The sequence below is a fragment of the Ranitomeya variabilis genome, chromosome 4 (genome assembly GCF_051348905.1).
Source record: "Ranitomeya variabilis isolate aRanVar5 chromosome 4, aRanVar5.hap1, whole genome shotgun sequence".
NCBI classification, from domain to species: domain Eukaryota; kingdom Metazoa; phylum Chordata; class Amphibia; order Anura; family Dendrobatidae; genus Ranitomeya; species Ranitomeya variabilis.
In genome coordinates this window covers 22,133,724-22,148,221 of record NC_135235.1, presented here as the reverse complement: position 1 = coordinate 22,148,221, position 14,498 = coordinate 22,133,724, and the positions used below count along the sequence as shown (strand labels likewise).

Below are 14,498 nucleotides of genomic sequence, written 5' to 3'. Positions count from 1 at the left end.
AAAACCCTATACAAAATATCCACGCTGAGAATTCAAGAACCCCCACACCAACTAACGGTGTGAGGGGAGAAACTCAGCACCCTAGAGCTACCAGCAAGCAAGGAAATCACATATTAGCAAGCTGGACAAGGACAAATAAATAACCAAGAAACATGTTGAACACTGATGAGCAAAAAATAACCAAACAGAAAACTTAGCTTCTCTTGGAGAGACTGATGGCGAAGGAATTCAGGAGAGATCAAAATAGCACTGAATACATCGACAGCAGGCAACAACTGATAGTCCAGGTGAGCTAAATAGGAAACCAGCTAACAGATAACGAGACAGCTGATCCAGCCTCAGACCTGCAGAATGACACAAAGAGCCACCAGAGGGAGCCCAAAGACAGCACTCACACAGTACCACTTGTGACCACAAGAGGGAGCCCAAAAACAGATTTCACAACATTTAATTCCTTCGTTATAGGGTCATACTTCCATAGGGGGCACTTCTGGAGTAAAGCTAATTTGCTTGACCGTGGTGGTCTCTGACTTCCTGTGTTGTGTTCCCCCTGCAATAGACACAATAACTTTTCATTGAGGTTAATAAATGTCTCCAGCTTTGAGCAGAGATATATAAAGATGAAATAATCCCGAGACATAAGTGATCGCCGGAGTAAAATCCCATCTAATATAAATGATACATCATAAAGACTGGAGTCCGCGCCACATAAACTACTGCAGGAGGAGACATCTTGTTACACTTCTAATTATATATTAATAAGTGTTGAAGACCAAAGAGGATGTAAAAAAAACAGAAAACGTCCACATGATACATCTCAAGAGTTCTGGAAGCTGAGATCTGAGGAGCTGTTTGATGATCGTCCCACTGTGGGGCCGACAATGTGGGGGAAACAATGTGGTCACCAGAGGTGTAAAGAAGCTGACCAGTGTCAGGACCCAACTTACAGCGCCCCATATCTCAGCTTCCTCAGCCCGTGATACCGGGGTCAGTCTTGTTGGTTTCTATGTGATGATTTGTCTGTGCAGTGAGGGAATGACTACTGTTTTGTCTGCAGGTCTCCGTCACTGCCCGGGATGATGTTCCCGGATTTGGTCCCGCTTTGCCGAATCCTGCAGTGTTCCAGAAGGTTGGTGGATAATTGTCATTACCTTCTATCACTAAAACCAAAATAAGGAATCTCTAAAAGATCAAAGTCTTATGCTTTATATCACAACCACTCTCCAAGAAGGTCTGAATTGAGTGGAAGAATTGGAAAATTTCCCCGGCCCCTTTGCTGAAGACCCTCAGAAATCAGCAAGTCTCTTGTTCCTAGGGGTTCAATTGCACATTTAGGTGGCAGGAAGCAAGAAATGGAGGGGAGCAGAAGGATTGTGGAGGGGAAGGGGCTTGGCCATGGCTAAAAATTATATGCATTGGGAGCTAAACACTGACCTCCTGATAGTGGCGTAGCTAGAGTCCGGTGCAAAATTTGGACCTGGCCCCTCTCTGCCGCATGTTGGTCAGATGTATGGATTCTTGTAGCGTTCTAAATCTTATGAGAACATTCAAGTTGCCCCCCAAACACTTTCACCCATTATGTAGTAGTGTCCCCCATCTTAGGCTTCTTACTGGTATATATGTCCCCCATCTGTCACACACAGTGTGGGAAGACTAAGTGCAACACAAGGGGAAGAGGGGAAGGAAGCCCAAACGCTAGGGAAAAGGGGATTAGAGACCCCTAGGCAGATCTAATAGTGCCCTGCCTCCCCTACCATCCCTTTATTGGTTCACACCAATCGCCAAGCAGGAACCTATACCCTCTATATCTCTAGAGCTAGGCCCTGAATAGGGAAGAGGGGATGAACACAGGTCAGTCCCCACTGTACACTAAAGAGAAGGGAGACAAACCAAGGGAAGCAACTTAACTTGAGTAGACTCAGAGGGGTAACACCAAACATCCTCCAACGGCACCAGAGATGAAGTAAGCTGACTGCTATAGCTCCAAGCCTTGAAATGTGAATATGTGAGTATCACCAGTGACTCCCTGAAGCGGACTTGAGAGTCTATAAACACCCAGGTCCCAGTGTGTCAATTAGAGCTGGAGGGACGGTGCCACTGGGTCCAAAAGTCAGGATTAAGAAGGCGTCCGCAATGCCAAACGCAGAGACCTTCTGCAGCCAGATGCAGAGCGACTGCCTGTAGCATCTGACACATCTGTATATATATATAATGTCCTCCATCTTGGTATATATATTGCCCATCCTGATATATGCAGTATATCCCCCGTCCTGATATATAAGTCTTCCTTTCTGGTATATATATCCCCCATCCTGGTATACATCTCCCGTTATGTCGCTGTTCTTTAATGCATAGAAAGAAAAAAAAAAAAAAGCATTTTACTCACCTTCCTTTTGCTCCCCCAAAGCTGAGGCTGCCCTCATAGCAGGTGTCAGTATTTTGACTGTCGCTTTCAGGCAGGTGGACAGATTATAAACTATTCAAGGAAGGTGATAGCAGTGGGCACTGGACTTGGCCCCTGAGAGGCCACATCTGGACTTGGCCCCTATTGTATAAAAAGCCCCTCTTACCTGAGCTGCCTCCCATCAGTCTTCAGCTGGCCACCAGCAGTAGATCAGGATTTTGCGTAGGGTAGCAGTCAGCATTGGACACAGACAGAAGAGGCCCCCTGTGAAAGAACAATATATTGGCCCTTAGTAGCCCAATAGCTCCTCATAAGGCACAATTTTACTTCTTTTGAAGGTAGAAGTGTCCCCGTTACCCCTTGGGCCCCTGTGCGGCTGCTCAGGTTGCACCAATGGTATGTCCACCTCTGGTACTGGTAGCTCCGCCATGATCCGTGGAGGTGACGTTCATGACTTGACTCTTGAAGTTTGATGACCACAGACTGGTAAAGAGTAAAACTTATATTACGTTGGACCATCTCTGGGGCCTGACTGCGGCGCGGCTGCCAGATCATCCATTAAACACTAAGGCTAATAAAATATGCACAACCGGCGGCTCCACCACCACAGGCGCGACCACCGCCACGACCATTCTCCAGTAACACGAGACCACTCAGGAGGCGGCTCGCAGCAAAAAGTATCCTCCTGATATTGTAAGAGGGAGAACCCAAGGGGAGAACACAAGGGTTACATTTCGGGGTCTACACTGTAGTCCGATGTGGCTGTGACGGCTTCCTACCTGGGTGCCGGGCTCCTCATCACTGAGGATCATTCACACCACAAAGTAACAGTAGATAGGCAGAAAAAAGGAAACTGGAGGAGGGAAACCTTCCTTTTGTCTCCGGTGTTCTTGACAAGTGTCCATGAGGTTCCGTAGTAAGATGAGAATTCCGGAAGAGTCCTAAATCTCCCAAGCTGGCGAAAAACTAGCAATTTGTGTGTCTTCATTAAAGGGACGTGTCTTATTTAAAGGAATGTGACTTAATTAAATGGGTGTGACGAATTTGGTCTCAGGATCATTTTGTTTCCGATGTTTAGACCCCTCCTTACGTAGTCATCTATGACTGATGTACAAGCGATATGTCATCACTTAAAAGGGTTTTCCACTTTAATGATTTTGGTCCCCAAACGCTTTTATACTTGTGAAATAACAAACACAGCAGACCATCCATGGGGAAACGTCGACTCTCTGCGGCTGCTCGGGCTTTGTGTATTGGCTGCAGCGGTGACCACTACAGCCAATCACTAAGCGCAAAATCTCTGCTGTTATTGATGCTTAGTGATTGGCTGCAGTGGTGATGTGTGCAGTAGTTGCAGACAAAGGCTAGAAATAGCAGAGAGTTGGCTCCCTACCCAGGAGAGGAGAGTCTCTGCTCTGTTTATTAATTTACTAGTATAGAAGCTTTTATGGACCACTTTTGTTATAGTGGCACACCTCTTTAACCCTTTCTCCTGGGCTGCCTGGCTTTCGGTTCACCACTAGATGGCAGCATCTGTGTTATAGCTGGGTACTGTGCAGGTTTACCAGTAGGTGGCAGCGTGCCCATGTAATATTCCCATCGCCGCATGTATGACGTTACAATCAATTATTTAGTGAGTGCTTTTCCCTGAATAAAACATTTTCTCCATTCGTTATACTGGCAGAGCAAGAACAGAGGGCAGCGAGGAGGAAGAGAGGGAAAGCAATGATTCATAACTTCATTTACAATGCCAGCTGTAGATATTGCTGGATACATTATCCATAGCGTATGTGGAGCTAGCAGCCCAGCGCCAGGACGGGGGGATGTGGGGGTTTCCATGCTCTGCGGAGGGCTGTGAGGGTCTCGGTGCAGTGGTAACAATTTTTTCCATACCTCCGTTTAATTTGTGCTTCTGAAGGAGTAAAGATGAGCGAAACTCACAATTTTATTTTCAGACAGATTCGCTCGATTCAATTTGATCCCAAAAAATCTGTCCGAACCAAAAGTGCCCAAATTGCTGTTTATCCAGACCCCAAAGCATAATAAACGGGGGCAGAGAAGGGGTTAAAAAATAATAAAACGCTTTGTACTCCCCTGTCCTAGGTCATCGCCTGACTCCTTACACCATCGCAACTGCGCAACGTTCCGCGCTGATCTTTGGTTTTTCTGGTGCTGAAGTGTCGCCCTCCATGTGACCACGTGGCCTCACTGCCAGAAGAATCTAAGACCCCTGCGGACGATCAGAGAGGCAGTATTATTTTAGCACAGTATGGCACTGTTATATTCTGTGAGGCACTGTGGAATTTTTTCAGTACTGTATGGCAGTATTACAGTGGGGGGGAAAAGTATTTAGTCACCAATTGTGCAAGTTCTCCCCCTTATAAAGATGAGAGCGGCCTGTAATTGACATCATAGGTAGACCACAACTACGGGAGTCAAAATGAGAAAACAAATCCAGAAAATCACCGCGTCTGATTTGGAAGATTTATTATGCAAATTATGGTGGAAAATAAGTTTTCGATCACCTAAAAACATGGAAGATTTCTGCCTCTCACAGACCTGTAACTTCTTCTTTAAGAGGCTCCTCTGTCCTCCACTCATTAGCTGTAGTAATGGCACCTGTTTGTACTTGTTATCAGTATAAAAGACTCCTGTCCACAACCTCAGTCACACTCCAAACTCCACTATGGTGAAGACCAAAGAGCTGTCAAAGGACACCAGAAACAAAATTGTAGCCCTGCACCAGGCTGGGAAGACTGAATCTGCAATAGGCAAGCAGCTTGGTGTGATGAAATCAACTGTGGGAGCAATAATTAGAAAATGGAAGACATAAAAGACCACTGATAATCTCCCTCGATCTGGGGCTCCACGCAAAATCCCACCCCGTGGGGTCAGAATGATCACAAGAACAGTGAGCAAAAATCCCAGAACCACGCGGGGGGACCTAGTGAATGACCTGCATAGAGCTGGGACCACTGTAACTAAGGCTACCATCAGTAATATGCCGCTAGGGACTCAGATCCTGCAGTGCCAGACGTGTCCCCCTGCTTAAGCCAGTACATGTCCGGGCCCATCTGAAGTTTGCTAGAGAGCATTTGGATTATCCAGAAGAATATAGGGAGAATGTCATATGGTCTGATGAAACCAAAGTAGAACTGTTTGGTAGAAACAAAACTCGTCGTGTTTGGAGGAGACAGAATGCTGAGTTGCATCCAAAGAACACCATACCTACTGTGAAGCATGGGGGTGGCAACATCATGCTTTGGGGCTGTTCTCTACAAAGGAACCAGGATGACTGATCCGTGTACATGAAAGAATGAATGGGGTCATGTATTGTGAGATTTTGAGTGCAAACCTCCTTCCATCAGCAAGGGCATTGAAGATGAAACGTGGATCTGGCTTTCAGCATGATAATGATCCCAAGCACACCGCCAGGGCAATGAACGAGTGGCTTCATAAGAAGCATATGAAGGTCCTGGAGTGGCCTAGCCAGTCTCCAGATCTCAACCCCATAGAAAACCTTTGGAGGGAGTTGAAAGTCCGTGTTGCCCAGCGACAGGCCCAAAACATCACTGCTCTAGAGGAGATCTGCATGGAGGAATGGGCCAACATACCAACAACAGTGTGTGGCAACCTTGTGAAGACTTACAGAAAATGATTGACCTCTGTCATTGCCAACAAAGGATATATTACAAAGTATTGAGATGAAATTTTGTTAATGACCAAATACTTATTTTCCTCCATAATTTGCAAAATAAATCTTCCCAAATCAGACAAGGTGATTTTCTGGATTTGTTTTCTCATTGTGACTCTCGTAGTTGTGATCTACCTATGATGTCAATTACTGGCCGCTCTCGTCTTTATAAGTGGGAGAACTTGCACAATTGGTGGCGGACTAAATACTTTTTGTTCCCCACTGTGTATATGCACTGTATGGCAGTATATCCATACTAGAAGGTAGCATGTACGCACTGTATGGCAATATATAAGTACTAGAAGGTAGTATGTACGCACTATATGGCAGTATATCAGTACTAGAAGGTAGGATGTACGCACTATATGGCAGTATATCAGTACTAGAAGGTAGCATGTACGCACTGTATGGCAGTATATCCATACTAGAAGGTAGTATGTACGCACTGTATGGCAGTATATCCATACTAGAAGGTAGTATGTACGCACTGTATGGCACTATATCCATACTAGAAGGTAGTATGTACGCACTGTATGGCAGTATATCCATACTAGAAGGTAGCATGTACGCACTGTATGGCAGTATATCAGTACTGGAAGGTAGTATGTACGCACTGTATGGCAGTATATCCATACTAGAAGGTAGTATGTACGCACTGTGTGGCAGTATATCCATACTAGAAGGTAGTATGTACGCACTGTGTGGAAGTATATCAGTACTAGGCGGTAGTATGTACGCACTGTATGGCAGTATATCATTACTAGACGGTAGTATGTACGCACTGTATGGCAGTATATCATTACTAGACGGTAGTATGTACGCACTGTATGGCAGTATATCCATACTAGAAGGTAGTATGTACGCACTGTATGGCAGTATATCCATACTAGACGGTAGTATGTACGCACTGTATGGCAGTATATCAGTACTGGAAGGTAGGATGTATGCACTGTATGGCAGTATATCCATACTAGAAGGTAGTATGTACGCACTGTATGGCAGTATATCCATACTAGAAGGTAGTATGTACGCACTGTATGGCAGTATATCAGTACTAGACGGTAGTATGTACGCACTGTATGGCAGTATATCAGTACTGGAAGGTAGGATGTATGCACTGTATGGCAGTATATCCATACTAGAAGGTAGTATGTACGCACTGTATGGCAGTATATCCATACTAGAAGGTAGTATGTACGCACTGTGTGGCAGTATATCAGTACTAGACGGTAGCATGTACGCACTGTGTGGCAGTATATCAGTACTAGACGGTAGTATGTATGCACTGTATGGTCCTATTATTTCAGGCAGTATTAGCCCGCATTACACTCCATGTCTATAATCTCTAGTAATTGCATATTTCATCTCAGCCCCTAAGGTTCTCTAAAGTGTGTTTTATGGCTGTAGATGGAGGTATGACCGTCGTGTGGGGTTGTATATCGGTCGTATTACATGTGCAGCGGAGGGGAGCAGTAATGGACAGTCTCCGCACAGGGTGTCCATGCCTCTCATCTCTGCACAATGTCTCATTTTCCCGACATTGCTCATTTTGTTGTTTTCCAACATTCTCCATCTGAATCATCGTCTTCTCCGTCAGAACCAGCAATTTCGTGAATTCCTCCTCGCCAAGCTGATTAACGCCGAGGTTAGCTGTTACCGAGCGGAGCGCTTCTCCAGGCTGCAGGTGAGTGGCGGGTGTCTCATTACGGCACGACGGCCGGCGGAGGGGTCACCGGGCAGAACTGCCGCCGCGACCTCCTTGTACCGTGTCTTTCCACGTCTCCTCTCGCCCGCCAGGAGCGCACGCGGAGCTGTCTCATTGACACCTTGTACGACGAGCTCTTTCTGCACAGTCAGAGCGTCCTGGGGTCTCTGGAGGAAAATCCCGCAGATAAACTGGAGAATCCGTCTAGCGGATTCCTGGAAAACTTCAAGGTGAGTGACAATGAGCGATACGACGCCGGCGCTGGAGGCCGCCCTGCAGGCCCTTATCGGAGACATTACAATCTTTATACAGCGCGCTCTTAAAGGAATCATGCCGTTTTTACATCACACGTCATCCTGAAGGAAATCAATGTTCTCCGTGAAAGAAAATGATAAACAGCGCCACAACGGTCTTCAGGTTCTGTCTGGCATTACATCTCAGCTCCATTTGAGTGAATGAGGATTATATTTATTCTGCGCGCCTAGCCCACAGATTTACAGGCATTGTCATTGCTCTCTGTCCCCATCGGAGCTCGCCAGCTAAATTCATTATGTCTCTGAAGAGCAGGAGAAAACCAGAGTGTCCACAGGAGCTTCTGAGCCCATGAGCTGCAATTCCAGATATAACCAGTGGACAGGAGTAGCGCTGTTTTGGAAGACCTATGCGCAAGGGTGGAGCTGTTTTCAGAAGAAAAAATGTAGCCATGTTTTTCTTATTCTGTACATCCCCTTTAAATCTGGTAGATCCAATGGGCCCCGAATTATGAATTCTGGCATAAAATAGTTTAAAATGTCCCATAGTTGTGATTTTTGGCATTTTTACACCAGTTCTGACTTTTTGACAAGTGGGTGGAGTTTGCCAGGAGGGGGTGTAATGCACTTCTTGATGAATCATGACAATAGGTTATCTGCATTCTGCCACCTAGTGGACAGTATTGGTATCTACACTCAGTCAACAGCTGGATTCCTGAGCAGTGGGGGTGATAAATAGTGGGGGTCTTGGCCAAGCAAAAACTTTTATTCTGCCCCTACTGGCAGCACTGAGAATATCGAATTTATACATATATATATGTCTGTTAACGATCTCTTTCGCAGACCTTCTCGCTTTCCCTGAGGAGCCCCCAGAGGTCACGTGACGCTCTTTCGCGAGGATGCAGAAGCGCCAGCATCGCCATAGATAACGTCTCGGAGGAGAGGAGGTGCGCCATGGGATCGGATCGACATCAATGGAACCACAAGTCATCTCCCCTAAGATACATTGATGGGAGTAGTTGATAATTATAGTTTTTTCCGCGACGTATCTTGAAGTTCCTTTGCCCGCGACCTCGTTATCCACCTCTGCTCCATAGAGTGTTGTTGTAACATGACATTGTAGGGGGCTTCTAGAATAATGGAAATCCACTGTAATCTATAACATTCTACAATTAATATCTGCACAATCTGATTGGTTACAATAAGTAACATTTTTCCAAAAGTATTTTATGATCTTTTACAAATTGGGAAGAGAAACGTTTCCAGCAATTTGATTAATCGATTTCTACTTTACTATGTATGAAGGCATCTTCCAAACCAGACCGCCGAATTCTGCAGGAAGCCCCTCCCCTCGTACTCCTCGTCCAATAGCAGCAGCTTCTGCAGCGCACAAGGCAGCGAGAGCTCCCCCGAGGAGAAGGTGGCGGTGAGACCTCCGCACTCTGCCGTGTGTATTCCGATATCTGCTGTTTCATCCCAAAAGCCTCATTGTGGAATAGATAAGTGACATTTACAGGCCGAGATCTGTGGTTTATGACAGATGCAATGATTTTTCTTTTTTTACATGGCCAAATGGTGGTTTCCATCTAATGCCCTGTGCCAGGAGAAATAGTCAGACATTGGTGAATACGATGCTATGGTGAATAGTATGGGCTATGTGGGGGCCATCCTACTGTGTAGGGGCTGTGAGGGACCATCATACTGTATGGGGACTGTGAGGGGGCATCACATCGTGTGGGGGACTGTAAGAGGACATCATACTGTATGGGGGACAGTGAGGGGCCATCACACTGTGCAGGAGACTGTATGGGGCCATCCTACTGTGTAGGGGCTGTGAGGGACCATCATACTGTATGGGGACTGTGAGGGGACATCACATTGTGTGGGGGACTGTAAGAGGACATCATACTGTATGGGGGACAGTGAGGGGCCATCATACTGTGCAGGAGACTGTGTGGGGGCCATCCTACTGTGTAGGGGGCTGTGAGGGGCCACCATACTGTATGGGGGGCTGTAAGGGGCCATCCTACAAGGTGGGGGCTGTGAGGGGCCATCATACTGTATGGGGGCTGTGAGGGGCCATCCTACAGTGTGGGGGCTGTGAGGGGTCATCTTACTGTATGGGGGCTGTGAGGGACCATCATACTGTATGGGGACTGTGAGGGGGCATCCTACAGTGTAGGGGCTGTGAGGGACCATCATACTGTATGGGGACTGTGAGGGGACATCACATTGCGTGGGGGACTGTAAGAGGACATCATACTGTATGGGGGACTGTGAGGGGACATCATACTGTGCAGGACACTGTAGGGCCATCCTACAGTGTGGGGGCTGTGAGGGGCCACCATACTGTATGGGGGCTGTGAGGGGCCATCCTACAAGGTGGGGGCTATGAGGGGCCATCATACTGTATGGGGGCTGTGAGGGGCCATCCTACACGGTGGGGGCTGTGAGGGGTCATCATACTGTATGGGGGCTGTGAGGGGCTATCGTACAGGGTGGGGCTGTGAGGGGTCATCATACTGTATGGGGCTGTGAGGGACCATCATACTGTATGGGGACTGTGAGGGGGCATCACATTGTGTGGGGGACTGTAAGAGGACATCATACTGTATGGGGGCTGTGAGGGGCCATCATACTGTGCAGGAGACTGTGTGGGACCATCCTACAGTGTGGGGGCTGTGAGGGACCATCATACAGTATGGGGACTGTGAGGGGACATCACATTGTGTGGGGGACTATGAAGGGACATCATACTGTGCAGGGGACTGTATGGGCCATCCTACAGTGTGGGGGCTGTGAGGGCCATCATACTGTATGGGGGCTATGAGGGGACATCATACTGTGTGGAGGCTGTATGGGGCCATTATACTGTATGGGGGCTGTGAGGGGCCATCATACTGTATGGGGGCTGTGAGGGGACATCATATTGTGTGGGAGACTGTAAGAGGACATCATACTGTATGGGAAACTGTGAGTTGACATCATACTGTGCAGGACACTGTGGGGCCATCCTACAGTGTGGGGGCTGTGAGGGGCCACCATACTGTATGGGGGCTGTGAGGGGCCATCCTACAAGGTGGGGGCTGTGAGGGGCCATCATACTGTATGGGGGCTGTGAGGGGCCATCCTACAGGGTGGGGGCTGTGAGGGGTCATCATACTGTATGGGGGCTGTGAGGGGCTATCGTACAGGGTGGGGCTGTGAGGGGTCATCATACTGTATGGGGGCTGTGAGGGGACATCATATTGTGTGGGAGACTGTAAGAAGATATCATACTGTATGGAAGACTGTGAAGGGGCATCATTCTGTGTAGGGGGCTGTGTGGGGCCATCCTACAGTATGGGGGCTGTGAGGGGATATCATTCTGTATGGGGGCTGTGAGGGGATACCATACTATGTAGGGGTTGTGGGATGGCCATCATACTCTGCGGCACTGTGGGGTCATTATACTATGTGGCTGAAATCAGAAAGAAGGAAGCATTAACCACTTCTGTCTTCTCTCCAGGTTCCACATCTTTGTTTTACACCTGGGTACCTGATCTGTATTTTTGTGCTTTCTATATATTATACTGTCTATACGGTCATTTTACTCCAATTTACAACTTTACGGGAATGCCTAGACTTATAGATTTACAATAACTGGAAAGCACCAGGTTGTATTTGACGTGAACAGATTCTAGAGCAGAAGGAGATGAACAGATTGATATATAGGTTTGTGGAAAAAGTTCATGAGGTCATTGGGGTCATTACAGTATTGTATTCTCTCTCTAGGATAATGGCATGAAGTGAATGCGGATGACGTCACCTTGAGTAAGACCGGAGATGACGCAACCAATCACACAGTGGAATACACATACTGCTGACTCACCATAGAAGAAATAGGAAAGAATTACCATCTACGACAGCATCACACATATATATCGTTCACTACATCTATATTCGGTAATGGACCCTGCTGGCCACTGAGACAAGTAAACTACCTAGAGATTTATTCAGCCACCACTAGAGGGAGCTCTCTACATACAGATTTATACAGCCACCACTAGGGGAAGCTCACTACGTACTGATTTATACAGTCACCACTAGAGGAAGCTCACTACATACAGATTTATACAGTCACCACTAGAGGGAGCTCACTACATACAGATTTATACAGTCACCACTAGAGGGAGCTCACTACATACAGATTTATACAGCCACCACTAGAGGGAGCTCACTACATACAGATTTATACAGTCACCACTAGAGGGAGCTCACTACATACAGATTTATACAGTCACCACTAGAGGGAGCTCACTACATACAGATTTATACAGTCACCACTAGAGGGAGCTCACTACGTACAGATTTATACAGTCACCACTAGAGGGAGCTCCCTACATACAGATTTATACAGTCACCACTAGAGGGAGCTCACTACATACAGATTTATACAGTCACCACTAGAGGGAGCTCACTACATACAGATTTATACAGTCACCACTAGAGGGAGCTCACTACATACAGATTTATACATCCACCACTAGGGGAAGCTCACTACGTACAGATTTATACAGTCACCGCTAAGGGGAGCAAACTACATATAAATGTATGCAGCCACCATGCAGCCACCACTAGAGGGAGCTCACTACATACAGATTTATACAGTCACCACTAGAGGGAGCTCACTACATACAGATTTATACAGCCACCACTAGGGGAGCGCACTACATACAGATTTATACAGTCACCACTAGAGGGAGCTCACTACATACAGATTTATACAGTCACCACTAGGAGGAGCTCACTACATACAGATTTATACAGCCACCACTAGGGGGAGCTCACTACGTACAGATTTATACAGTCACCACTAGAGGGAGCTCACTACATACAGATTTATACAGCCACCACTAGGAGGAGCTCACTACATACAGATTTGTACAGTCACCACTAGGGGGAGCTCACTACATACAGATATATACAGCCACCACTAGGGGGAGCTCACTACATACAGATTTATACAGTCACCATTAGGGGGAGCTCACTACATACAGATTTATACAGTCACCATTAGGGGGAGCTCACTACGCACAGATTTATACAGTCACCGCTAAGGGGAGCAAACTACATACAAATGTATACAGCCACCACTAGAGGGAGCTCACTACATACAGATTTATACATCCACCACTAGGGTGGCACACTACATGCAGTTATATAGTCAGTAGTCACCAATAGAGAGAGCCCACTATATACAGGTTTGTGAAAATAAACCAAAAGTGATGGCACTCCATGTGTAGAATGTCACAATACCTATGCGGTGGGGGAAGAGGTGTTCAACTCACCTTCGGTAGTTGTTCTTGCCAGGCACAACGCTGATCCTAAGCTGTGAATGACGCCCGCTGCTGACAATCTGCTCAGGAGCCATGATACAGCAAGGAACGATGAAAGGTGTGGGATATAAATCCACAGGGTGCCATACTCGGAGTCAGAAACCACCCAGGTCAGATTAAGAGAAGTCGATTTATTCACCACACAATGAGTTTCAGGGATGATCCATCCCTTTCCTCAAGTGATTACCCTGATGAAGGAGATAGATCGTCCATGAAATATGTTGAGTGTTGAATAAATCGTGTTCTCTCACCTGACCTGGGTGGTTCCTGTGGATGTCCACCTCTCATCTTTCATAATTTTTCACTATGTACAGATTTATACAGTCACCACTAGGGGAAGCTCTCTATATACAGATTTATACATCCACCACTAGAGGGAGCTCACTGCACACAGATTTATATAGTCTCCACTAGGGGGTGCTCACTATGTACAGATTTATATAGTCTCCACTAAGGGGAGCTCACTGTATACATCCACCACTAGGGGGCTCACTATATACAGATTTATACAGCCACCACTAGGAGGACCTCATTATATACAGATTTATACAGCCACCACTAGAGGGAGCTCACTACATACAAATTTATACAGTCACCACTAGGGGGAGCTCATTACATACAAATTTATACAGTCACCACTAGGGGGAGCTCATTACATACATATGTATACAGTTATCATTTAACTCAATGGGAGTTTTAGAAATTTGTACGTAGTGAGCGCCCCCTGCTGTTGATTAAAAGTATATTGTGATCTAAGGTGTAGTCATTAACACATTGCAGACATGATGATTGTGTTTCCCTGGACAGGATGTGCTGGTTTTATTGTTTAATTTGTCTTATTTCATCATTCACTTATTTATTTTGCCGTACGTTTTTATTATTTCCTAGTCTGTCGTGAATTTCAGGATCTGTGATAATTTCATGTTTCAAATTTTATTAATTGCAATATAATAAATGGAGTATTTTCTAATAGTTACAATGTAGATACAATGTTGACTAACAAATGTTATTTTTAATTAGATATAATATATATTTATGTATGATGATTTAAAGGTGAGAATGAAAG

At 46.1% G+C, this 14,498-nt stretch overlaps 1 protein-coding gene across 4 annotated transcripts in view; it reads left to right on the top strand.

Annotated features, from left to right (window-relative positions):
• LOC143769484 (rap1 GTPase-activating protein 1-like) overlaps nt 1-12,261 on the top strand; it is a 67,726-nt gene extending 55,465 nt beyond the window's left edge. The window contains exons 14-19 of one of the 4 annotated variants that reach the window (XM_077258099.1): nt 1,058-1,129; nt 7,696-7,782; nt 7,896-8,033; nt 8,898-9,069; nt 9,360-9,480; nt 11,829-12,261. In XM_077258099.1, the coding sequence (XP_077114214.1) occupies nt 1,058-1,129; nt 7,696-7,782; nt 7,896-8,033; nt 8,898-9,069; nt 9,360-9,480; nt 11,829-11,841 (603 nt within the window). In that variant the 3' untranslated portion in view covers nt 11,842-12,261. Of the gene's footprint in view, nt 1-1,057; nt 1,130-7,695; nt 7,783-7,895; nt 8,034-8,897; nt 9,070-9,359; nt 9,502-11,828 lie in introns of all 4 variants that reach the window. The other 3 variants (XM_077258100.1, XM_077258102.1, XM_077258101.1) reach the window with 3 other exon arrangements.
• Nucleotides 12,262-14,498: the final 2,237 nt, after the last annotated feature.